General features: G+C 42.4%; 1 protein-coding gene across 4 annotated transcripts in view; it reads left to right on the top strand.

The window, feature by feature from the left end:
• Positions 1–23,848, top strand: part of LOC148657706 (glycerophosphodiester phosphodiesterase 2-like) — a 64,547-nt gene that overhangs the window by 1,129 nt on the left and 39,570 nt on the right. For 3 of the 4 annotated variants that reach the window (XM_088638340.1, XM_088638338.1, XM_088638341.1), the window contains exon 2: positions 22,158–22,321. In XM_088638340.1, the coding sequence (XP_088494466.1) occupies positions 22,205–22,321 (117 nt within the window). In that variant the 5' untranslated portion in view covers positions 22,158–22,204. Of the gene's footprint in view, positions 1–22,157; positions 22,322–23,848 lie in introns of those variants that run through there. The other variant, XM_088638343.1, reaches the window with a different exon arrangement.

Raw genomic sequence — 23,848 nt, 5'->3', positions numbered from 1 at the left:
ATTTGCAGATGTCTTTGTACTTCGTTGTTGTTGGGAAGTAGTGCTTTAAAACCGCTTGTTTACTACACCCAGGACTCGGACACGGCAAGGGCAACCCCAGGACTCGTTCCCTGTTGCCACACGAGTTTGTGTGCTGGAGAGCTGACCTCCGTACGCTGCACACCTAGGGAATTAAACCGATTTCGCAAACCCATTGGGTCGAATTAAAACTGAATGAAATCAGTGAACATTTAATGTACTTTTCTATGGTCACTGTTATGTAAATTGCCTTATTAAGAAGAACACAAACTTTCCGGAGACGTCTGCGCTTACTGACAATTTCTGAAATCATATTGAATTACGGAGATTACATCAGGGAATGACGGCACCCCGTTGCGCCCTTGTTTATGCTTTAAGACCTTTGGTTTACGGTAATGCACGTGGTTTGTCATGATCATTCCGAATCCTAATGCAATAACCTATAGGGTGCTCTACAGCGATACATAGGACACTGTAGGAATTGGATAAGGAGGCTCTGGGTTTTTTTCCCCCGACCCGTCTCGCCAAACCTGTGGTCCATAAGGACCTTCTGCGTCTTCATAGGTTAGACAAGGTGTTACAAGCTTCACATCTGCTCTTGCTGGGTCACTGACAGGTCTTGTCTCATTTGTAGGCTCGCCAAAGCCAGTTCATCCAACTAGAAGTCAGAAGTTGACAATGTACGTTGGTAGCAGCGGATTAGGTCTATTTTAGGTCAGGGGGCCATGGTGTTGAGGCTTTGGGAGGGTGTAAACCCATAGAAACTCTGGGTCCGACAGCAGTCTTGGCTGGATTTTCTTTCTATCCCAGAATTGCCATTCTCCCGGATCTTTAAAAGGGCGCACTGTCAGTTTATAAAATGGGTCTTAATGGTTTCAGTGTGTGTGTTGCGTCACGGGTAGAAGTCCTGATCACTTTGTGTAGTCACAGGTGATGGGCAGCATTTGCATTCTCTAGTTTGTGCTTAGGAGGACATGGCTCTAATTGCCTGTCTCGAGAACTGATGGGTGGAAATTTGAATGCATGCCTGTAGTCCACCTGCTTTGTGAGTAGAACACTGCCTCCATTATTTCATGCTCTTGATCTCTCATAGTGAGTCTTAGACCTGTAGGTTTTCACAATTCTAAAAATTTCAGTGTTGATTCTCTGCTGTATTGTTACACTTATTCTCTCTAAACGCAACTCTCGTTGTGCCGTTTTCATATCTGTAAGAGTATTTGTTTCCGATTTGTGGTTAGAAGAGAGCTGTGCTGAAGAGACGCAGAAGGACAGCTGTGTAGGGGGTTTGAGACTGGCTGGAGGGTCACCTGCTCGCTGGACATGAACGGCGTTGTCAGTGTGGAAGCTGTCGGACAGGGTTTGCTTTGGCTTCTGTGCCTGACATGACCATGCATGTGGCTCCAAAGCAGTTTGTGGAACTCGGTGCATCTAACACTTCTGGTGCAGTGGAAAAGCTGATAGGATTTTGCTTATTGCGCTGTAATACCAACAAGCCGGCCTTTAATAGTTTTATTCAGTAAGTCTGTATCAATTGTGCTCATTTCCCCAGTGGATAAAAATCCTATCAGCTCAACAGTTATTGAGATGGGCATTGTGAACAGCATTATTGGACACTTGTTTTAGGTGATGTGGATTCCAAAGAGTTTAGGACTTAAAATGTAATTTATTTCCATCTCCAGTCCATTTCCTCTTCATGAGTGGTTTTTAGAGGTGTGATTTCCCCCGGAGGAGAATGCTGCTCCATAGATTTGTGGCACTTTTAAGCTGGAAAGTTCCTCCTGGCAGACATGAAGTAAGATTGGCTAAGTGTATTTGTATCCCATACAATGAGGTGTTGCTAGGGAAACCGTATAGATTTATTTTAGCGGGAGTTGCATAGCTTGGTATTTTCTTAATTGGCATCTATGAGCAAGTGAGGGGGAGAAGCAGCCCGTTAATAATGCCTGTCCCACAGGAATCTTGCCCCCCTCAGCCAGAAATAAGGAGCTTCCTTCTTTTCCCCTTGTGAGCACTGTAATGAGCAATGAAAACATGCCAAGATCTCTGTTGTATTCAGAATGAGTGGACAAAGAGCCCGCTGGCCAGCCTGCACAAGCTGGTAGGGGGCCACAGGAAATAAAGAAGCAGAGCTGCACGAGCCCTAGGCCGGCTTCCCAGTTCAGAAAAGAAGTGACGTGTTCTTATGTAAAATGACAAAATTGCATGAAACTTTGTTGAAATATGGTTGAATTTCATCATCTGCTGTTGTATTCACTATTCATTTTTTTTCTTGGCCTCTGCTAAGAACACAAGAACACTTCCGAAGGAGTGTAGGCCATTTGGCCCATCCTGCCCGTTTGAATGTTTGTGGCTAAAAGATGCCAGGGTTTCATCCAGCTGTTTCTCGAATGTGCTGCCAGACTACTTGGTTCGGCTTGGTTTTTGTCTGGAATCTCTTTTGTCTTCCAGCAGTGAGCCTATACCCACTCTGAAACAGGAGTACCACCCATCCCCTGCGCTGAGTTCAGCAAATCTCTTCGCAATAATTTCTGAATAAACCAGTTAGAATTGGGGAGCTGGTTCCGGGGAAATGCTAGTGGAGATCAGCTGATTACAAAACGGAAAGACTCTAGATTTCTTGCGGTGTGGTAATAAGAACAGCAGAGGTTGCAAACTGTACGCCGTTGCCCTCTACTTGCTCAGTTTCTCCTAGCTCTTTGGTCTGAGGCTCTCGCCCACAGAGGTTCGGCTACAGCATGACTGGGCAGTTTGTTGCAGCAATGCAGAGCATTGTGGTTAAAGTACCATCTGATTTCTGTCCTAAATGCACAGCCTCCTGCCTCCTGCTTGTATCACAAGGCTGCTGACTCTGTCGGTTGATTTTATAATTAGCTCTGAAGATTCACGACACTTACCTGATGTCCTGATCAGTGTGGATGGGAGGGGACAGTAGAGATGCTGTTCCCTTGCCTGCGGGATGGATCAGAGCACTATTGGATCATGATGCAGAAGAGTCACAACTTCTCTCTGCACCTATCAGTTTGTCATTCCAGGACCCCCGGCTTGTCTGGTTTGGGTCATATTGGTACCACCTGCTAACAACCTGTTATTTCACAACATCGATGCAGCCTCCTGTCCCTTGACGCTTTTGAAGTAGTAGAGGATGTTTTGCATTGTACGCCATAGATACCTTTGTCAGCTGTCTCTGCTGAAAGCAAACATCACTATAATTATCGCATGTGATTTTCACTCAGCCTGCAATTATGGCTTTTAGCAGTCCACGTAGTAGCAGTTTCTGTGGAGTGATAGAGCAGTTCTGCCATTGGCCTGTGAGGAATAGTGGTTAATATTGTGGGAGATCCTTCGGACCAGTGTGACGGAGACTGCTCCCTGGTATGCAGTGTATGGAAAAGCACTCCTATATCAAGAATATCTGTTTTTAAAGTGCTGGGAGTGTACTTTAACTGGGCAGTAGACAGGTCTCTGTGAGGCTGCGGACAGTGCTGGTGTTAATTTTGTTTTCAACATATGCCAGAGCCAGAGCTGACACACCTTTGTCTTGGCTTTAAGCTCTTCTGTGATGAGATAATTGGAACAGCTAATGCCACAAAAAACAAAATGCTGCTTCACCAGAGAAGCTCCAGTAAGAGCTCGAGGAATGAACTAAAGGAAAGTGGACTAGCAGTCCATGTTAAGTCTTAAAAGACCATTTCACTGCTCATCAAGTCATTGGGCAAAAACCTGAACATTCTGAATTTTGAAAAGCAAATTGCTTTACAGAGGGTCCGCATGCTGTTAAGTGATGCTTGATACAACAACACTGCCTGCAATCACCTGGAAATAGTGAATATAATAGTGAATATTTCAGTTTTCCTGTTCAGCCAAAATCTGAGCTCAGAATGGTCATGTTTGGTCCAGGTCATGGACTGCACAGCTCCTGGCAGGCAGTCCAGTGTGCTGTAGCCCCGCATGGATAATGGTGGATTAGCAGATCTAATGTGGCAGTAGCCTGCTCTGTACATTCACCTCCGGTATCTGTTCCCTTATCTTATTAGTTTTAAATCTTTCCAAGTGTAGCAGTTTGCCTACATTATAAATGTGACTGTGCAATAAGGAATTTACAGTGTCGGAATGCAGTTTAAGCCGCTACTATCCAAATTTTGTCTCGTTTCGGGGATTTGGATTTTTTTCAGTTCTTCTTGATGGAGAAAGAGTTGGGCAATGCATCAGTCTCTTTTTCTATTCTTCCGTCTTTCTTGAGGGGTGACCATCACGGGGGTGAGGTGGCGCCCCAGGCAGCAGGGTCTCCGATCTCCGGGCTTCTGCTGAGCTGCACAACTCCTGCGATCTTCCCAATCTATTGCATCACTTCAGCGTTATGGGTGGAGACGTGCAGGAAACTGATGACCGAGTCATTCCTGTAGTTTTTATCCATCGTGGTTCACTTCAAAAATACAGTTTAAAATAGTTTTAACAGCCCTAAGAAGTCGAAGGCTGGAAATACATTTTTACGTCTCTAAAACTGTACTTGCTTGTTTTTTAATGTGCCGTGGCGAGCTCAGTGCAAAAAGGTGCTACAGCATATAACCATGTGCTGGCCCTGCAGCTTTCAGTTTCTGTGCCTTTTGGCATTCCTGTTGGCCCTCCTTTTCAAAGAAGTGTCCTGCTGCTTTTAATTATCACTTAGAAATCTTCCAAATATCTCCAGAAGCCCTTTGGCACCATTTTGTCTCCTTTGCTGACTTGTTTTTGTGTTGGCTTTGTAAATCAGTCTCTCAACATCTGCAAGTAAATGTGAGGTTGCTGTTTACAGCACAGTAACGGACAGGGGCTACCTCTCGCTTCATTCAGTGTCTCCCACTGTCTGCCCTTGTTGCACCTCTTTAAGCTCATGGTGAAGGGAATTTTGGCGTCTGATTTCTTTAGCTTGTTCTTGTGCTTTAGTTGTTGTTATTTGTATTTACTGTTGAGGTATCTAGCATGTTGCCTATGCAACAGTGTAGTTTAGGCTCCTCCCACATCAAAAGGAATATAATTGTCACTTGACTTGAAGTGTACTTCATTCTTCTTATTTAATAATACTATTCTATCAGCTATTTTTGGAAGAAAGACTTTGGTACCAGTAATCTAAAAATACACTATATATAGAGGCTTTATCGTGCAAATCACCTGTCTAAAGCATTAGAAAAAGAGCTTTATCTTTGACTTAATCATGTCTGTGTTAATGGTCCGAAATGTTTGTGTGCTGTTGTGCAGTCATGGGAATTTCTGTCATGCTTGGTATTCCACCATTTGCCAAGTAGCAGTGGGCTGCTGGAGAGTCACGCTAATTAAACTGGTTGAGATGATTTTTGGAGAGGCGCCAGTGATCTACTCAAGAATATCGAAAAAAAGATTTGTACCGTTTCGGAGTTCTCAGACACTGATAAATTTGTCTCTGGAATGCCTTGGGTGAACCTTTCCCATAACAATAACTGCTCACTTTGGTCCTCAACTGTGGATGAGCTGCTCCAGCTCCTTTATAGTGAAGCACGCTGTGGACATCTGGGTTTTCCTCACGGAGACATGCAGCCTAGGCTTAATAGCTGCTCTGCATAGTCCTCCCAATGTTTGACTGACTGTGCCACCTCCTGTTTATGTGTTCTGTACACAACAGAGTACAAATACAACCTCGGTTTAATAGACAGAAAGATTTTTATGCTTGGGGAATAAACCCTAAATGAGACTTCAGGTGCAGGTATGATGCATCATCATCAGAAAACAGATGTGCGAATAGCAGATCTGTGAAGGGATTTGTATATCTCCTTGCTGAAGCTGTTGATTTATTTTACATAATATTTTCATTAAAACTGGATTCCATTTGCAACAGATGGTGGACCTGCTCTTTCCTGGGTTGTACTGCTGTCAGCTTGGATGCAGGTATCATTTGCAAATCCAGATTAATCTGCTGTGTGCTGGCCTGCTAAACGCAGGCAGCCCAGTTTGGAGACCCAGCAGAGAGGGGGAGGCAGGGGTTTACAGCTTGTAGGTGAGAGAGAGAGAGGGAATGAGCTTAGTGTGTTACTCTGCCCTTGCCTGCTCACACCACTGCCAGCCCCACATGTATCTACAGTGTCATGTGGGCTTCGCTGTCAGTCTGGGTTTGACTCGAGCCCCTTCAGTACTCTATGACCACCAAAACGCATTATGTAAAGTTTTTAAACTGCAAAAATCAGATTGCAAAACCATTTGCAGATGTTCCTCAGAGCTCAGCTAAGAACTGAAATGTGAGTTTGGTTTTTATAGTGGACAGCTCCAACTTGCTCTCCTTTCAGAGAAGAGTGAGGTTTTCCTTGTTGCTTCTATGCCTTTGTAAATGGGTTATCACATTTAATTCAACAATAAAAATACTAAGGATTGCAAGGTATGTGGTGAACTGTGGTAGGTTGTTTCAGTAAATGTGCTGTTCTTTTACCTTTTCTTGGTGATAGCGGAGATTTCCATTTTCAGAGCACTGAACTCCTTTAGATTTCATTAATGAGCATATTAACATGCATTTTCGTTCTTGAAGGAGCCACGTTCATGTATTCTGCAGACACTGTGCAGGTTGACAGTGTTAACTTGTGTATACCCACCACGGATTGTGAATCTCTTAGATGAAGCTTCATTAAATGGAACCGTAGTGCTGCTGAATTTATCACTATTACAGTCCTATCAGTTTTCTCATGTGTCCACCGTCCAGTACGCACGTGAGACGCAGAGCTCTCTGCTGACTAGGGTATTTTTCTCTGAATTCTATCTCCGTATATGAGCAGGTAGCAGCACTACCTGAGAGACTGCACCCTGCTTGTTTATGAGAAATTAGAGGAAAACGTTTTTCTGGCACCTGACCCACTTATCCTGAGTTTAGTACACTGCATCTTCCCATTGTTACAGCTCCTGTGCCACTAGAAGCCTCATGTTTTGTTCCGTTAAAGGAGAGCAAACGTCCGTGTTCATTTGTAATGTCGCTGAGATTTATTTATTTAAATTCCACAGGCATTAGAAAATGTATATTTTTAAAATCCTTACGTTAAAATAAACTCCTAATGACACTGAAAAAGTGACATTTTGTTTCTTCCCCTCTTGCGATTAAATATTACCGACGCTGTGTTGAGCCCAGGCTTGATGTCTTCATCTGCCTGTGCAGCTCTGCTGAAATATCAGAATCTACAAAGCATCTGTCTGTTGCTCTTTGCTGATGTTGCAAGTAACATACTGTGGCTTTGATTGCTTCAGAACTACCTGCATTTTGGTAGTTGTGGACTCCTGAACTACACAGTGGACAGAGTCCAATGTGGACTCTGCTTTGGTGGGGGGGAAAGGCAAATGAAGTCAATATTTAACATATATAGTGCAGCACTCTGTCCCTTTAAGTTCACCTTGGATTTCCTGAGATGTCTGTAGCCCTTGTAGCCTGGGGAGGGGGAAAGAGCTTCGTCTGTCAGTGATCCAGTTTTTACCTCCAGTGTCACAGCTGTCCAGCCCTGTGATGGCAGGCCTGAGCTAAGTACACCCTGCTGACTACAACTGCTGTCCTGAAAAGAGCTCTTAATGTGAATGTTCACCATAGCAACAGAATATGTATACCACTAAGCTAAAAGTTCAATAAATGATTGCCTATCTGTACATTAAATCAATGTCTTCTTAAAACACACGTATCATTAAATTCCAGAGAATGCACCTATTTTATACTTTGTTATGGGACATATCTTTCTCCTAGTGCAGCTATCTGCTATCGGAAACCTTCTATAGGAGATCTGATGTATGTTTTAAAGTAAGTTCAGCCAAAAGAATCCTTTAAATATATGAATTTGGGAAATGATCCAGAAATGTTTCTTATAGATGGAGGAGGAACTAGCAGCTTGTTGGGAGTATTGGAAACATCTTACCACACCCAGTGGTCATCCAAGACAGGGTTACTGGGAGATTACACCCTTGCTGAGCTAAAAAAAGGATTCAATGGCTCACAGGCCATTCACAAGCAGGGTTCTGTGATCCACAAGCAAAGGTCTTGGTGGCTGTGGGCTGCTGTTTGTAAAGCTCTTCACTCTTGTATATCAAAGCGCTTTATTTACTGCAGGACCGAAATTGGCTGCTTTTCGAAACTGGCATTACTGCCTTCTGTAGTCATGCATGTAGGTTCTGCTTGTTATTAGAAAGCTCCCTGCTGCTGACGCATTGTTGCAGGAAAACAGTTGCTCCCACCAGGTTGTGGGCTGAAGTTATGGAGACTGTAAAGTTCATGGTTTCTAGAAGCTACAACAGCCTTTATTTCTGACTTGATTTTGTTTTATTCTGTGACCTGTTCCACTCTCTCCTTAGCTTCATTCCTCCACATGGCTCATTTTTCTTGTCTGGGTTATTTGTAGTTCAGCCAACAGGATGGTGCACCAAGTTCTCTTCTCCACAAATCACATTGTTTTGAGTCCTTACTGTACATCATCACACTCTTAAATGTGATTATGCAGTTGAACTGAAGATGAATTTGCTTGTGTATAGGTTGATAGGCAACAGGAAGATGAACAATTGTGAAAATGAAGCTGGATTCTTTTTGGAAATTGACCCAAAAACTTGAATCTGACTAGAATACATAAAGCTTACTGTATGACAATTTTTGGCAAAGCAAAATAGGGTCTGCAGATCAAGAACAAAGCTCTTGTATGGTACTGTAGTTTCAAGCTGTTGTAGTCTCCTGGAAAAACACAAAATGAGGAAATATTTCTTATCTGGTGATATCGTTGACACTAAACACATGTGAATGTTCTTCACTAAGATTGTTTTCCTTTAGTTCCTGTGATTTTGACCATGGTTCTGTGCTGAACTGTCAGTACAGCATGGCCCTGTCCTGTAGACAAGCCTGTCTTCTGTGTCTCTGCTTGCCTCTTCGGAGGCGCTCTCTGATTCCTGTGGTCACAATGTTGGATGTGGACTTGGTGTTCTTTTGCAGACCAATTTGGGAAATAATTAGCTTGCGTACTCTCTCTGCATTATCTAAATGCTGGTTCTTTTAAAAACTCAGTTGATACTTGTAAAACAGATTAAATTTTCAAGCATGTGCTCTTAGGTCCTTAATACAGCTAATTGTTTACTTAACTAGTCAAAATTCCTGTCTGATGTTTAGTCGGTGTTAAATAAAAATGAAAATCTGTAACCTCATTGGAGACTGACTCTCTTGGAAACAAAGTCAAAGTGCTAGAACTGATATTGTCTGATTTAATTCCTCACAGCCTGCTGAGATGTATAGTGCTATGACTTTATCACATGACTATCTGAACCCTGACTACCCCCCCCCTCCCCCCACCAAGTGTCCTCCTGGAGATATGGCTCCTTAGGACTAATTCCAGCTTTCCGTCAAGAGTGAGCTGTTCTGGAGGGGATTTTTTTTTCCTGTAAATAAAAATCAATTTGCATTCCACTTCCGTGACTGTACAACAAAAAATAAGAGTTTCACTCTGGCAGTTTTCGGTCACTGTAGCTTTTTCCCTTCGCTGTGCATGGTGTTGGATTGGAAGGCCTAAATTGTCGAGGTGCTGTCTTGGAAACGGACGAGATCTTTAGCACACACAAACACAGCTGGTGTTTCTGATGTGGCTTGGCACCTATGTGGCCACCTGCAGTCCCCTTGTAGGATGTACACAGGCACTGAAATGCTGTGCTCTGGAGAAGCAAGGGCCCTGCCAGCTCCTTTTGTGCAGTTACTGCGATGTTTCTCTTGCCTCTTGGAGACTGAGCTAAGTGCTTTGCCAATGAATGGGGAGACATTTGCCTTCATTCTCTGCTGTCTAAGGGATTTGGTGATGGAGATGTGACCCCTTGTGTTTAAAGGCTGGTTTTCATGTTGGGGTTTTCCTGAAGTGTGCGTGATATGGATGTGAATGCCCACAGGGAACGGTATCGTCCATGAATGTGTGTAGTTTGAGTGAACGTGTAGCTCGTTGGCACAATGTACTGTGGTTAGTGGGGGTGTCCCTGTGTCCATGGGGTCAGTGGCTCATGCTCTGACCTCATTTGCACAGTGTGGGTCTCTATGGTCTGAAGTCTTAAACTGGACAGTCTGTTTTTACTACAACAGTCTGTTAGTCTTGTCATGTTTGTGCGAGTAGTGTGGCCACTGCAGTATTATAAAGTTAATTGAAAACCTCTTCAAGGCGGTGTGTTGGCTCACACAAAGGTTTTTTTAAATATCAAAACTAAAGAGACAAATACTGACACAAACAGAATCCTTTGGCTCTTTTGTCAACAAAATGATTTATTGTTCACTGTATACTACTTGTAAAGACTGCTTTGTGTTATAAAAACCTTAAGTAATGCACTTATTTTTTGATGCTTTGCAAGCTTTCATTCCTCCAATACTGTATGTTTCCTTGATAGCTTGAGTGTTCTTGCGTGGATGTAATTCACAATAGTTAAGATTGTCGCAAAATTAATGTCATTACAATGGGTGTAAAAGGAATTGTACTAGCGCTGTGCACCTTTCTGATCTTTTCTGACTATTTGAGCATTCAGCAGTCCTGCTTGGAATACGTTCTGAAGCCTCTTGTCAGAGTGAACTGCTCTGAAGGCGCTGACGAGTCTGCTGTTAATGGTTGTGTTAATGTATCAGATTTCTGAAGATGAAACTGAATTGGGAATCTACATCCTATTTGCGCATGTGTTATCTTTAGAATGTTATTCGGAGAAGAGAGTTACTGGATAGCTCAGATGAGAAATACGAAGCGTGGCAAATAAACTTTAACCTAAGGCACTAAAGGAAGTGCAGCTTTCCTAGGTGCCAAAGCCTGCTCCTGGCCCGCCTTTCTGTTTGTTCAAGTGCTGGGCTGGTCGCTTTGTGAAAGATGTATTTGTTTCTTGAGAGCAAGCTGTGGGCTTATCTTCTATTGCTTTATTGCTGATACTCCTAACCTCTTTTTTATCAAATTCTTTAGATGTCAAAGAAATTAAGTTAAGTAGTAATTCATTAAAGTGGAATTTAAGGCTATAACTTGTAACAGAGAATTGCTCTGTTACATTGTTTTAGAGATTTGCATGAATTGGTTCATTTGTTGGTGTTCACATTGTTAAAATCCCAATCTCTGCATGTGAGTTACCTTTTTACTTTCATGACTTGTTTAAGAGGAAGTCCCCTTTTTGGGTCTGGCAGTAAGGGAAAAACATATTTAGGAAAATAACACCCCAGTGTGACTGAGGTGCTTTCTTTGTCTTTCTTCACTTGGAGTTCTGGCGTTCAGTTTATTTCCCCAGCTGTACAGGAACAAAGCAAGTTTATTTTTAGTGTAATCAGGATTATATGATGTAACTTTTAATTATCCTTTCTTGTTTGTCCTGTTCCTAAATACATTTGCTGGTGTCTGTCTGTATTCATCGGTGGCTGAAGCAAGTTTTTGTAAATGTTAGATCAGTGCTGTATATATACATCTCTGAGTTGTGGTGCTTGGACAATAACGATAGCAGGCATCCCTAACTGGACACCGAATGGACACTTAAAACTCAAGCGTTTTTATTTAATGAAGCTCTCCAAAGCCAAGTTGTTATTTTTCATTGTCTTGCATATTTTTATTGAAAATGTCTTCTGTGTTATGGAAACAAACATCCCCTGACTCATTCAAGGATGTACATTTTCTGTATCGAGTTATATTTGGACAGTAGTGAACCAGTTGTATAAGATTTGTCACGCATGGCGAGATGAAACATGACGCTCGGCAGCAACTGCTGAAATCCTCTTTAGTACGTCGTAAAGTAAATCCGATGGTTTTCTTCTGCACCTTTAACGTTCTGTAGAGGGAGATGCTGTTTTAATTCATACATGCGGTGGCAGTAATCTGTTGCCCTTTTGCCTCTCAAAGGGTGATGAAAGGTAATCAATCTGATTTCAGATAATATACATTGCAAGGTCAAGAAACTACATTAGGCGCCTGGATCATCCACAGGAAATTGCTGCCGTCAGGAGGTTTTATGTGATCCAGTGTTATTTGAACAGGTCATGTGGTGTCTCATCAATTCCCCTGTATTTAGACCCAAACCTGATCTTACCTGCATGTTCGATAGTGGGGCTGGAAGGCTTTAATGTACATGGAGCTGTAGCCTTTCTCAAACTCCTTTTCATGAGGCCACTTGGTTTCAAATCCTCGTTTGCTCTTCCTCCTGCAGTGTTAACGAGGCTCCTAATGGAGGTGTGTGCCTGAAAAGGTCTGCACAGGTCTTGTAGGTCATCCTGAAATCCAGTTCCATAGAAAATTGCTGATCATGTGGGAGTTTTGGCCACTTCACTGAATTGATCCTATTAATGTTCTGAAGAATATCAGCTAAGGTCCTTCAGGTTTTTTTTAGATTTTTGTTTCTGATTATCCTTAGTGAAGAAATCGACCTGCTTCAGTGATCAAAGCAATCTGTTTTAGGTGTTCAGGACTTGGTGATTGAGGGGCGACCCCTTAACCCTGTGGGCTTCCATGGTAAGAGACCCCTGTGCCAGCCCATCATTCCTGCCTTGGGCATGGGGTCTGATCTCTGTGCTGGCTGAGCTGCTGTGAACTGCAAGGGGAAGGGAAGGATTCCTTGTGAAGCATAAACTTTGATTTCCAGTGTGGTGTGGGGGTGTTGGAAAGTCAGCATTAGGTTATATGACATGGTGAAGGGACGCGTTATTAAATGTGGCACGATGAGAAACTATGCAAACATACACCCGGATTTCTTTTTTAAAGATATGAGAAATGTGTGTTTTGTATGACGTTTTGAAAAATCCAGTGGTATTAAATTATCCAGAATTCTGTTTTTTTTTGTTATGAACTTGTGTATTTGAGACAAACGTCTGAGGGTCTGTGGTCAGTTGTGCATGTGGCCTGAGGTGATGGCAGCCATCCTGCTAAAACCTGGTTGATGAGTTGGCTCAAGTTCAGCCCCAGTTTCACAGCTTGGTAAAACCTGATCTGTGGAAAGGAAGTGCTCCACAAGGTTAAGGTTAATTTCCTTTTCAGCCTGGCTTGCTGTGCGTTCTTAAATGTGAATATTTCGAATCCTGTGAGATTTGCAGGGTCGCTGTGGGCCTGGCCGCAGGTCATGGGCACAGACTGGCTCCCTAGGGATCAGTCCTGAGGCCTTTGATCCCAAAGAGAAACTGTTCACTTCCCAGGGCTGCTGGCTCTTTTTGCATCCTGCCTTTTTTTTTGCTGTAGGAAATGAGACAGCAGAATGAGAGTTATTTCAAACTCCAAAAGTTGCAGAGAAAGTGTTTTTACCTTCAGAGAAGGAAAATGGTGCCAAGTGAAATCTTTAAAAAATAAGGAGTAGTACGTTTGTTAGTTGTTTGACCAAATATCCTCAGCCACTGCTAGTGTGTGTGTGTATATATTTTTAAAGATTTTACATAATGCAGTCCATGTTTTCTAGACATTAATAATAATGATGGAACTCATTTTCCCGTCTTTCTTAATTATCCTAGCAACTGAAGAATGTATATGTCATAACCTGCATTGGGAAATCGAACTAGATTCAGTTACAAAGTGGCTGGGTTTTCAAGTACATCAAATACCTCAAGAGCGTTATTGGTTTCAATAAGAAAATTACCTTACTACTTCATTATTTGCATTGTACATGTGTACATTTTGGCTTTTAAAATCATCTGTAAATCAGCCTTTGGTTACATGTTCTGTATTTTAGCCTATTTATTGCTTCCCAGCAATGAAAAAAGCGTTTCTCATGTCTAGCCTTTTGCTACCTGTGAGTAACATTATGTACTGCTCTACCTTAAAGCTGCCTGCAATTTTGCCTAGCCTTGTCTTTTGTAAGCCTTCTTGAGTTTCCTTTGTAGCTTCTGTAGGGTCTTCTAATCCCTGCTTTACTACTTCAGTGTCTAAATGCTAATCTAAAATAGAGCAGTGGTCCTAATCCAAATCCCTGTGATATTCCACTAATTACACCCACCCAGTTTGAGCATTCATCCTTTATTTGTACCATATCTTTGTGTCCTTTATTGCTGTGGCTTGTTTGCGAAATTTAACTTGGCATGATCTGGTTCACCTGAAACTAACTATCCCTAAGAATTCTATCAATTTGATGATGCTCTAGTTCTAATTTTAATAACCTTACATGTAACAGATCTATTGATCTAGAATTACTTTTGTTCAGTTGTGGTTGCATTTCTATCGATGGGCACTTTTCCAGTCATTGGTTATTCCCTCTTCTTCAAACAGGTGCAACAGATCTGTGGTCTTGTTCCCAGTGGGGGCAGTTGTTGTAGGTCTTTGAGCTTGAAGGCTTGACTATAGCTTCAATAATCTTAAAATGAAAATGAGTCATAAGCAATGAAGTGTTGTCAATTACAGGTAAAAACCATCTTGTGCCCAGTGAGCTGCTGGGTCTGTATTGCATTAGGACTGGACTGGGACTTTCATGGCACCAGTGGCGTGAAATAGCCTCTGGTGGTCCTTCATGAGTCATGGTACCAGGAACAGTTACACTTTTCACTTTTCACTGCTTTTCAAGGTGTGTGTGTGTGGTAGAGGTAATTTACAAAGGTTTCTCGAAAGTTTTCGCCTGCCAGACAGGATTGTAAAAGGTGGAATTTAATTGAAGCAAAAAATAAAGTATAAATGAGCCACTTTTGGAAAAGTTTAAAAGCAGTGCTTGAGTTATTCCCGTCCTTCAGGGAGTGGAGCTCTCAGCTGGTGTTCTGGAGCTAGCCATGAGTGATGGCCACCCCTCCTGCTGCTATGGGAAGGGTTGTGGTGTCCTCTCTGCGTTTGTGGACCTTTTGAAAGGATAGAAAAGGGCTTTGTGTGTCAAGCCTGGCCTTGTGTGGGAAGGTGCTGGTGTGTTCAGCAGATACTCTCCTGCTTGTTTTAGCATGTTCAGTCTTCCCTGACAACCTTCAAATGAGGTCATCGTAGCCAAGGCGTTTACACCTTATCTGATGGTATTTCTGGCTGAGACTCTGTTTGGCACAACTGCTGTGTTTTGCAATTAACTTTTCTGGTTTCAGCAATCAGGAGAGCCTGTTTCAGTGTGTGACTAATACAGGAATTAATGTGGCAGAAATGTTTTTTTAATGAGTTTAAATTTCAGATATCCTGAGGAAAACAATGCAATAATGCTAGATCATTGTGCATAAACTTTTTCCAACTTTGCATACACACATTGCCTACTGATAAAGGTTATTATGAGGTTGATGAATTTGAATTTGAAACTGACTCTTCTCGTAGGGCTTAGATTTCAAGAGGTCCTGTCTTCATCAGCGTTGTGAGTGTGAGTGGAGACAGGATTGTTCATTCTGCACAGGCAGCCTTTGTGTGTTTTGAGGAAAATTGTTGTGTGAGGGTGTAGATGTGAAAGGTGGGTGGGCAGCTGATTCAGTACCCTGTTATTTTTTAGACTGCTGACATTCCCTGTAACGGCTCATTAATATGAAACATGGTGATGAGTCAATGATGCTGTATGGAAACTGTACGTCCCAAAATGTGCCCTGACCCTAGGGCAGTTTTGGCTGACGGACAATTGACTTGGTCTCCCTTCCTCTCTTTATTACAGCCCCTCTGCTGGGCTCTTGAAGGGAATCCTCTGTTCTCTGAAAATCTGTGAATACCTGTGTAATGTTAAATTTGTGATGGACTTCTCAGATCTCAAGGTGGCTATTTAATGACAGTGACAAGTGGGGAAAGAAAGGCTTATGTTTTGTGTGTTCAAGGCTAAGGCTCTATACTATGTAACAAAATGAACGTCATTCATGCCCAGCAGTCTAAATTAGAGATATTTTTTTTTCTAGCTTTGACCATCTGCCCACCTGTCTGACTGAGTTGTTTATGATCTGTTTCACTAGCCTATACTGTATAGTTAAAAGGAGCCATCCCTCAGATGGCAGGCGTAGCTGGTCATCACTTACTGACCAGTAATGTGGTCTGATTCTGGTGGTCGGCAAGGTCTTCGCAGTGCTTAGTCAAGTTTGACGTGAGGCAAGTCTACCGTGAGGCAGGTGTAGCTTGAGGGTTGTAATGACCAGATTGACCTTGAATGGGCACATGAATCATTCTGTAATTAGTTCAAACTTAAGTACTGCAAGCTTTTAAAAGATAACTGGTTTAGGTACAGTACGTCTTGTTTGATTCTGTTTAATGCATCTCAGTGTTGAGCAGATGTAATCTGAATATAATTTCCCCCTCATACCCCCATAATTAAAGTTTACCTTACCTTTGAATGAACAAATGCTTAGCATGTGACTTCTTAACTACCAAAAAATATCTAAAATGTGAAAATGTTTAAAGATGTATTTCAAGGGCTGTATAAATTAACTAACATTGAGAATGCAAGATATTTGGTACCGTTAAAAGACTGTTAGAAATGACCAGTGAGCAATAGGGATAGGCTTCTACCAGTGTCATTGAGCCCTTGTCCCCAAACCCATACAATATTCAAAAGGCCACTTATTCTTGACCAACCTATTGCTTCATTACTACAGAAATCTATAGCGTTGTGGTCTTAATTGACCTAATGGAAAACCATTCCTATCACTGATGCAGATGACTGTTTCAAGTCCCTGTGGGAGCTTCATGATGTTGTCGAAAAAGATCCCTCTCTAAAATGGCATCTTGTTGGTTTTTTTTGTATATATTGAGCATTATGAAATAAAGGGCTCAAGCCCACAGAGTGTGAAACGTAATAGCCTGTTTCTAATATAGCTGAAGGGAGCACGTCTCCTATAAAGGGCTGTGTACACTTGTTAATATATTTGGTCTATGCTTTTATCCAAGGCGATTTACACAGCTGGGTACTTTCCTGGAGAAGCTCCAGAAGTCTCCAGGAGTCCAGAAGCCTGAGCACTATTCCACACTGCTGCTCGGGTAGCTGTAGCACAGATGAACCCTGTAATGCTAAATGCCTTTACATACTTGGTGAGGATGCCCAGAATATAATTTGATTAGATGGTTGATCAATGATTTGAATTTTGGAGGGTAGTTGTGATCGGTGTACAAAAGTAAATGTATCCCAGCCAATTCGGAGGTGAAACTTATCTGCCTTTCCTGAAGAGACCAAACCACATCACAGAATATGACCTTGTGCCTTCTAGCACATACTAAACCAGTACTAAACAGCTCTTCAGAAAAATGTACATGCTTAGTAAAAGAAACAAGCAAATACAGAGCACTGATCTCCACACAGAACCAGATGGGCTGTACAGTACAATCTCTACAGTATATATAGTATTGTAAAGTGCTCTGGGACTGACTGTTGCAAAGGGTGACATAGTAATTTTTTTTTTGTTGTTTCTTGACTGCTGAATGGAAGGTCACCTTCTTTTCCATGGTATACTTCTCTAAATTTTTGGAAAATAATCTTGAAACGTAAAAACAAAAAATGTGCATCAACCCTTTTAAGGTGTAGTGCACTGTCAAAGGCAGGTGAGAGAACAGGTTAGAGGAATTGCTGTCTTTTTTTGTGTGTGCGAGTTATGACCTTCCTGGATGCTCACAACAAAACCACACGCCACCCGTCTTCCCCTCCCCAGCTGCCACCGCATCAGTCCTGAAAGGCGGCCCCCTGTGAAGGCTGGCACGAGTCCTCTCCCGCTGGGAGACTAATGACTGCTTCTGAGAGCCCCGATGGGACAGAGCCTGCCTCTTCCCAGCACTGACACTAATTACAGGAAGCACAGCCCTGTGCCCTGCTGTCTCCACAGACAAGACATCATGGGCAGCCGGCTCTTCGACGCCCCCCTGGTGGCCTCTGGACTCACAGGGGAGGACTGCTATTTAGATCGTCCCCTGTGGCACAGAGCACTGCTTGATCACAGATGCGCATGCAGGCAGGATTGTGGGTAATGTCACTGAGGTGTTCTTCTGATTCTGAAGTGATATCATGTGCGTGCTAGTCACTTCTTATTTAGCAATGCGTCCTCTGCTTCACTTTTCCAGTTTGAAGGCTCCTATACAGCTAGGTTTGCTGTTAAACCTCCTTTTATTTGCAACCTTTCCATGCCTTCTCTCTTTTGCAACACGCGTGAACAACAAGTAGCAGACAAAAAAATGGAAAAGTGTGGGTACAATAGAGATGACGAGTCTGTTGAAAGCGAGTACTGCGAAATGGATTTTGTCCATGTGTGAATTAAACAAAAAACACCCCAGTATGCTTAGGGTCCTGCATAAAAATACTGGACAGGCCTGGTTGCCTGTAGCTTCTGCCAACATGACTACAAGAGGAGATTGCACTGACTTTGAAAGTGGGGTGACTGTTGAGGTGCATTTGGCAGTGGTTTCAGTAATCAAGACAGCTCAATTTGCTGATTTTTCACAAGCACAACGGTGTCTAGGGCGATGTCAGCATAAAAATTCAAGGCTCAGGATATCTGTGCACTAATTCAAAGTCTAAGGCTAAAACGGCAAGCAGCTGTAAATTTCAATTGACAGCATATTTCTACTTGAGATCCAAGCAGCCGGGATAATCAAAAATGGTCCACCAAGAATGCCACAGAGAGGATTACCATAGCCTGGTTGCAGTGCAGAATCTATTTATGTACCTTTTCTGAGTCCAGTGGTGGTGAGCATGGTCAGTAGAGAAATGTGGTATGATCAGGTTAGTCATCCTTCACCGTGTTATCAACAAATGGATGAGTGCACATGAACTCCAACAGCTTGACATGTGGGGCATGTTTGCAAGGTTAATGCTAATTGCTACTTAATGGTACCGAGTGATCATCTTCATTTCTTTCCTGACATCAGGGGAGCTTTCCAGGGTGATGATGGTTTGTTGACCATGCCGCTGATGTTATCCAAACGTCATGGGCTTCTTAGTCACCAGATCTAAACCCAATTGAAAATTTGTGGGACATTCTGGAACAACTCCAAGAAACCTATTTTCCACCTCTAATGTAATAATTGCTTACACTTATCTTGCATTTCTGGACACTCCACTCAAAGTGCTTTTACGGGTAATAAGGACTCTCCTCCACCTCCACCAATGTGCAGCATCCACCTAGAATATCTGGAGAAGGAAATAAGTGTTGAACAAAGTGAGCACCTTGAGTACCTGTAAATCTCTTTGCAGTGGTTTATAGAATAACTTTTCTTCATAACACCCATTATTTTATGCAATTGATTTGTTTTATTTAGTTTCTTGCCAGAACAGAGTTGCAATCTGGAAACCTCTGGTAGCACTGCTATTTACGTTTGTGTATTGTAAATGCATGTAGAGGTAGATGTTCCTTTCAGTTTCAGACAATTTATTTGCTGTGCAACGCATAACAAAAACTTCTCCGTATTGGTTAAATACAAATTGGGGAACAAAGTACACTGATTAGTGATCAGCACTGCAGTGATGTGTCATTATTAAAGCTGATTAGCTGTGGAAAAACTTTTAACCACAAGTTGAGGCTCTTTTGCCTTGTCCTCAGAATGGCCTTGCAGCGACTGCTGCTGCTAGAGAATTGGAAAATGACCTTTACAGAGGGAAGGATATAGAGGACAAAGCAGAACTGGGATCGTGGAAGGCTCCAGTCCAATACTGTACTGCCTTTTACTTGAACTCCTGAATGTTAAACACTCAGCTATATAAGCAGTATACGGCTATGAAGTATTTCCCTTGAGTGTTTTTACTGATGTGGGTCTCATGCCCCCTTGCCTTCCTTATCAATTATTTTTTTTACTGCTTTGTACGGGCCCTGGACACATGCTGTCATGGACCTTGACATCTGTGATCCAGTGACTCTGAAGAGAAGCTGGAGCCACTGAGTCATCGTCCCTTTGACGTCGGCCTCAGGTGGGTGACGGGGATCAGGCTGCCTTTTCAGAGCAGCAAGCTTTGCAAGGATGCATCGGACAGCATGCGATTGGCTCCTCTTACAGAAACATATGAGGAGACTCTTTGTTGTGTTAGCTGTGAGAAATAACATACATTGTTAGTTGGAAAAATAGCTTTATGCTGTTTTTCTTTTTAATTTCAGATTCCACTTTATATTTGCTTCGGAAGTGTGAGTCATCTCGTCTCTATGTAAGCTTCAAGCAGACTTGGTGGGGAGATTTCCTGGCAACAGTTCAAGGCTGACAGTTAAATGCCTGTAAAAGACGTTTCTTACGTAAAGTTAAGCAAATAATGATTTCCTGAGAATAGCCTAGAGCTACTTTGGAACAGATGCCCAGCAAACCTATGAAAGCCACTGTAGTGTGGCATGAAGGTGCTCTCTCAGAACACAGGTTCAGACATTGCCAGTTGGAGCTTGGCTCCTGTCGTTGTTTCGAGTGTGGCTGGAATTTCTCCGGTGGCGGTGCATAGTTGGCTGAGTACAGCTGGGGTTCAGTCTGCCAGCGCTCCCTCCACCTTTGGAGTGGCAGAGACTCCTCGACCCTTCTGAGTGCGGAAGAGCTTGTGATGTTGTTGGAGAAAGATGCCATTACTCCAGTCAACTCATGTCCCGGGCTCTGACAGAGGGCACTGGGGTTATACCCATAAAACTGACTTGATAATATAATTAACTCTCAACTCGACATTACGAATCAGCACTTCTATTGTTTGCTGGCCCTCATAATTTTGTTTAATGTGCGAACTTCAGTAGCTTATTAACTACACAGGAATCTAGCTCAAATTTAAGTAGGGTAGTGGTTCTAATACAGATCCCTGTGGTACGCCATTAGTTACATCACCCCATTAAGAGCATTCAGTCCTTATCTGACCTCTTTTGTTTTCTGTTTAATAACCAATTGTCAGGCTAAACCCTAAAATCTTCCACTTCTATGGATCCTTTCCACTATAGAAAACTGTGGAGCTGATTATTGTGAAGGTCAGTAATAATACTGGTGTCCTGGGAGAGTTGGCTTTGTCTGATTAAAGACACTGGAAGTGAAGACTGTCCTCGAGGTGGTAATGAGGGAGTGAAATATGCCAGTGGGTAGGAGCTCTGAAGGCGCTCTCTCCCTCTGCAGTGTGTGGACTGGAATTCTTTAGGGCTCGAGCACGATTCAGAATGTTAAGTATTTGGGAGGTTTTCTGTCATAGTGTCGGCACTCCTCATTTCTGCCTGTTCTACAGCACCTCATGAGCAGCACAGGATTTACTGTGTACTGTGTTTACTTTCAGAATTTGTAGTTCTCCAGGCTTGTCCTGCTTCTGCTTGGGTAGTCGGGAGAAACCTGCGTGAAACCCTGGAGCCAGGATGCCATTTTTGGGATTGTACACCCCATATTGGGCCACCTGTCTTCACTTAGCTGAAGTTCTGTAATTGTGAGCAGTGTGACTCACTATAAACCTAATGGCTTCTCTCTCATTTCACTCTCATCATACAAACTTTAAAAACTAAGTACTTTTGTATTCAGCAACATGGGGCACCCTTGCAAGGGGGTAAATACCTTTAAAAAGCACTATTTACCAGTTTCAGGCTTTAACACATTTATTGCTTTTCTGCAAATTGTATTTCTGTCCTCCAGGGAGGAGAAGCAATATTGCAGCTGTGCTCTGGAGAGAGACAGTCTAACGCTGTGGACATGGAGATGTATGGAATAATTTGAAATGGTAACATCTTTGTCAGTCATGGTGAAGATCAGAGTCTCAACTGATACAATCAGCATTTTGCAAGCTCTGGGGAAATTATGAATTTATCTGTCTTTGCTCAGTGAGTGGCACTTGGGAAAGTTTCTAGTGTAACTTTACTCTGTATTTTGCAGTTATCAGAAATCACTTCTAAAATGGTGTAACGGTTGATCAAATCTTGCTAAGGAACATAAGGGAACAAGTAAAGGTTTATTCCTGCTGAAAAGAGAACAAAAGAAAGAACGTTTTGGCTGTGTAGCCTGATAACTGAAGAAGGCTCCACAGCCGACAAGTTGTTTCTTCTCTCTTCAGCAGGAATAAACCTTTACTTGTTCCTCTGCAGCCGACGCACACTGATGCAGCTCCCTACTTGAACTACTGACGGAACAGAAGTACAGTTTAATATTTTCTTAAAGTTGTTACCAATGTGTCTCAACAACAGTTTTCTTCATGAATGCTATTTTTTCTTGTCTTATAAAGCAATGTGGATCATGTAGCAGGAGAGCACTGAAAAAACAGATTTACACCAAAGGCATTTTTGATGGTTTTATTTTTCATGACGGAGGTTTCTTTTGAGTGGACACCCTGCTGTCTGGCCTCGTGTCTGATGGTCCTCTGGTGTTCTCTGTCCCTTCTAGGGTTCCCAGTTCCTCATGGCCTGCTAGTGGGCAGTGACAGAAGGAGCATGGTCAAGCACCAACCCCTGCAGGTGTATGAGAGGCAGCTGTGTTTGTCATGCCTGACGGGGATCTACGGGTGTCGCTGGAAGCGGTACCAGCGGTCACATGATGACACTACAAAGGTGAGCACGGGGCCAGGACTTACAGGTGGCAAAAGGAATGCTTGATGGAGCACTCAATAACTTCACCATCAGTGGAATCATTTGCTAGTGCTTATATTCAGCATTAGTCTTTATAAATATCTGTGATGATATGTCGTCTTTATGCTAATGCATATCTGTACTTAAAGGGGGTGTTTGGGGGGTGGTTTCGTGGATGACTCCAGACCTATGGAAGAATGATAGAAATGCAAAACAGGATGATAAGATTCCTTTCACCTGTTTTAGCACATTCTTCTAAAATGCAACTTGTTCAATGACACAGCGAGGAAAATTTACTTTCGTAGTTGTGATACCTCTAGTGGTGACCAGTGAACCTTGGCCTTTCTGACAGCCGTGTGGAAATGCATTCTTATATGCGTCTCTAATTGAGAGCTCTATATCAAATGCTCACACGGCTGGTGTGGTTGTTTGTTGCAGAATCCCGCCAAAAGCTACACACCTCAGGCGCTTGAACCCTCTTACCAAAGAAAGATTTTTTTTCCCCCTTTCGTCAAGCAGTCTGCTCTCACCTCAGTAAACCCTAGAATACTTTACTTTACGGTTCAACCCACACTGGTACTCTAGCTCCTGAAGCTCACTGGAAATACGCATGGTCAAACCCTGCACATTATAGTACCGGTTACACCTAGAGAATGTTTTAAGAATGTTTTCTTTTCAATAAATCAGAATACATTACTTTTAACCTTGTAGTTAATCCTTGATTAAGTGCACATTCCATGCCTAGCTTTAAGAGGCTTTGGATTCAATATAAATATGCAATAATTACACTTAAGTCAGAATCAATGCGTTTGTTACTACAACTTTTGAAGGCTTTTGGAAGTCAAATACTGATCATTTTGCAAGTTTGCAAATTTTCTGAATCGGCTAATCCTGTGTGAGATTAATGATATTATCCAAATGGCATATTGGTACACCCTGTGACAAAAGATTTTGCTGTTAGTAGATGAGAAGCTTTTCCACCCAGTGCTCTCAAAGGAAAATGATTGTTGCACAGTGTCAGTTTCAACATTACTCGTTTTTTTAACCTGAGGTTGCTGAATCCATGTCTTTAATAGCTGTGATCTTGTTTTTTCATACACTTGATTCATAAGGTGCGTGGAGTTTGAAAATCTTCTGTTTCTGGTACAGACGGGCTAGTAGAACAATTACAGATTTTTAAGTGAAAGTTATTTAATTGCTTAATTTTCTGGATTTTGATGGCTGTGACTCAGGTTATTTTTTATATTCAACACTGAATGAAATGGATCTCTGGTACAGAACCATGAAGGATACACACACATTTTACATTTCTCTACAGATGTCTGAATAATGTATCTCCTTTTTTGCTGATTGGACAGAAAATGCTCTTCCAGTAACAATAGAAACGGGAAAAGGAAGCCAGTCTCTGATAGTATTCTTCCACAGCCCCTGTCTGCACATCCAGACTTATCAAGCGTTGCAACTGCTCAGTGGGCTGTCCAGCCTGGGGGCTCCATCTATCTTTAGTAT

Source organism: Lepisosteus platostomus, chromosome 7 (assembly GCF_059453375.1).
Source record: "Lepisosteus platostomus isolate fLepPlt1 chromosome 7, fLepPlt1.hap1, whole genome shotgun sequence".
NCBI lineage: Eukaryota > Metazoa > Chordata > Actinopteri > Semionotiformes > Lepisosteidae > Lepisosteus > Lepisosteus platostomus.
This window is presented reverse-complemented; position numbering and strand designations above follow the sequence as displayed.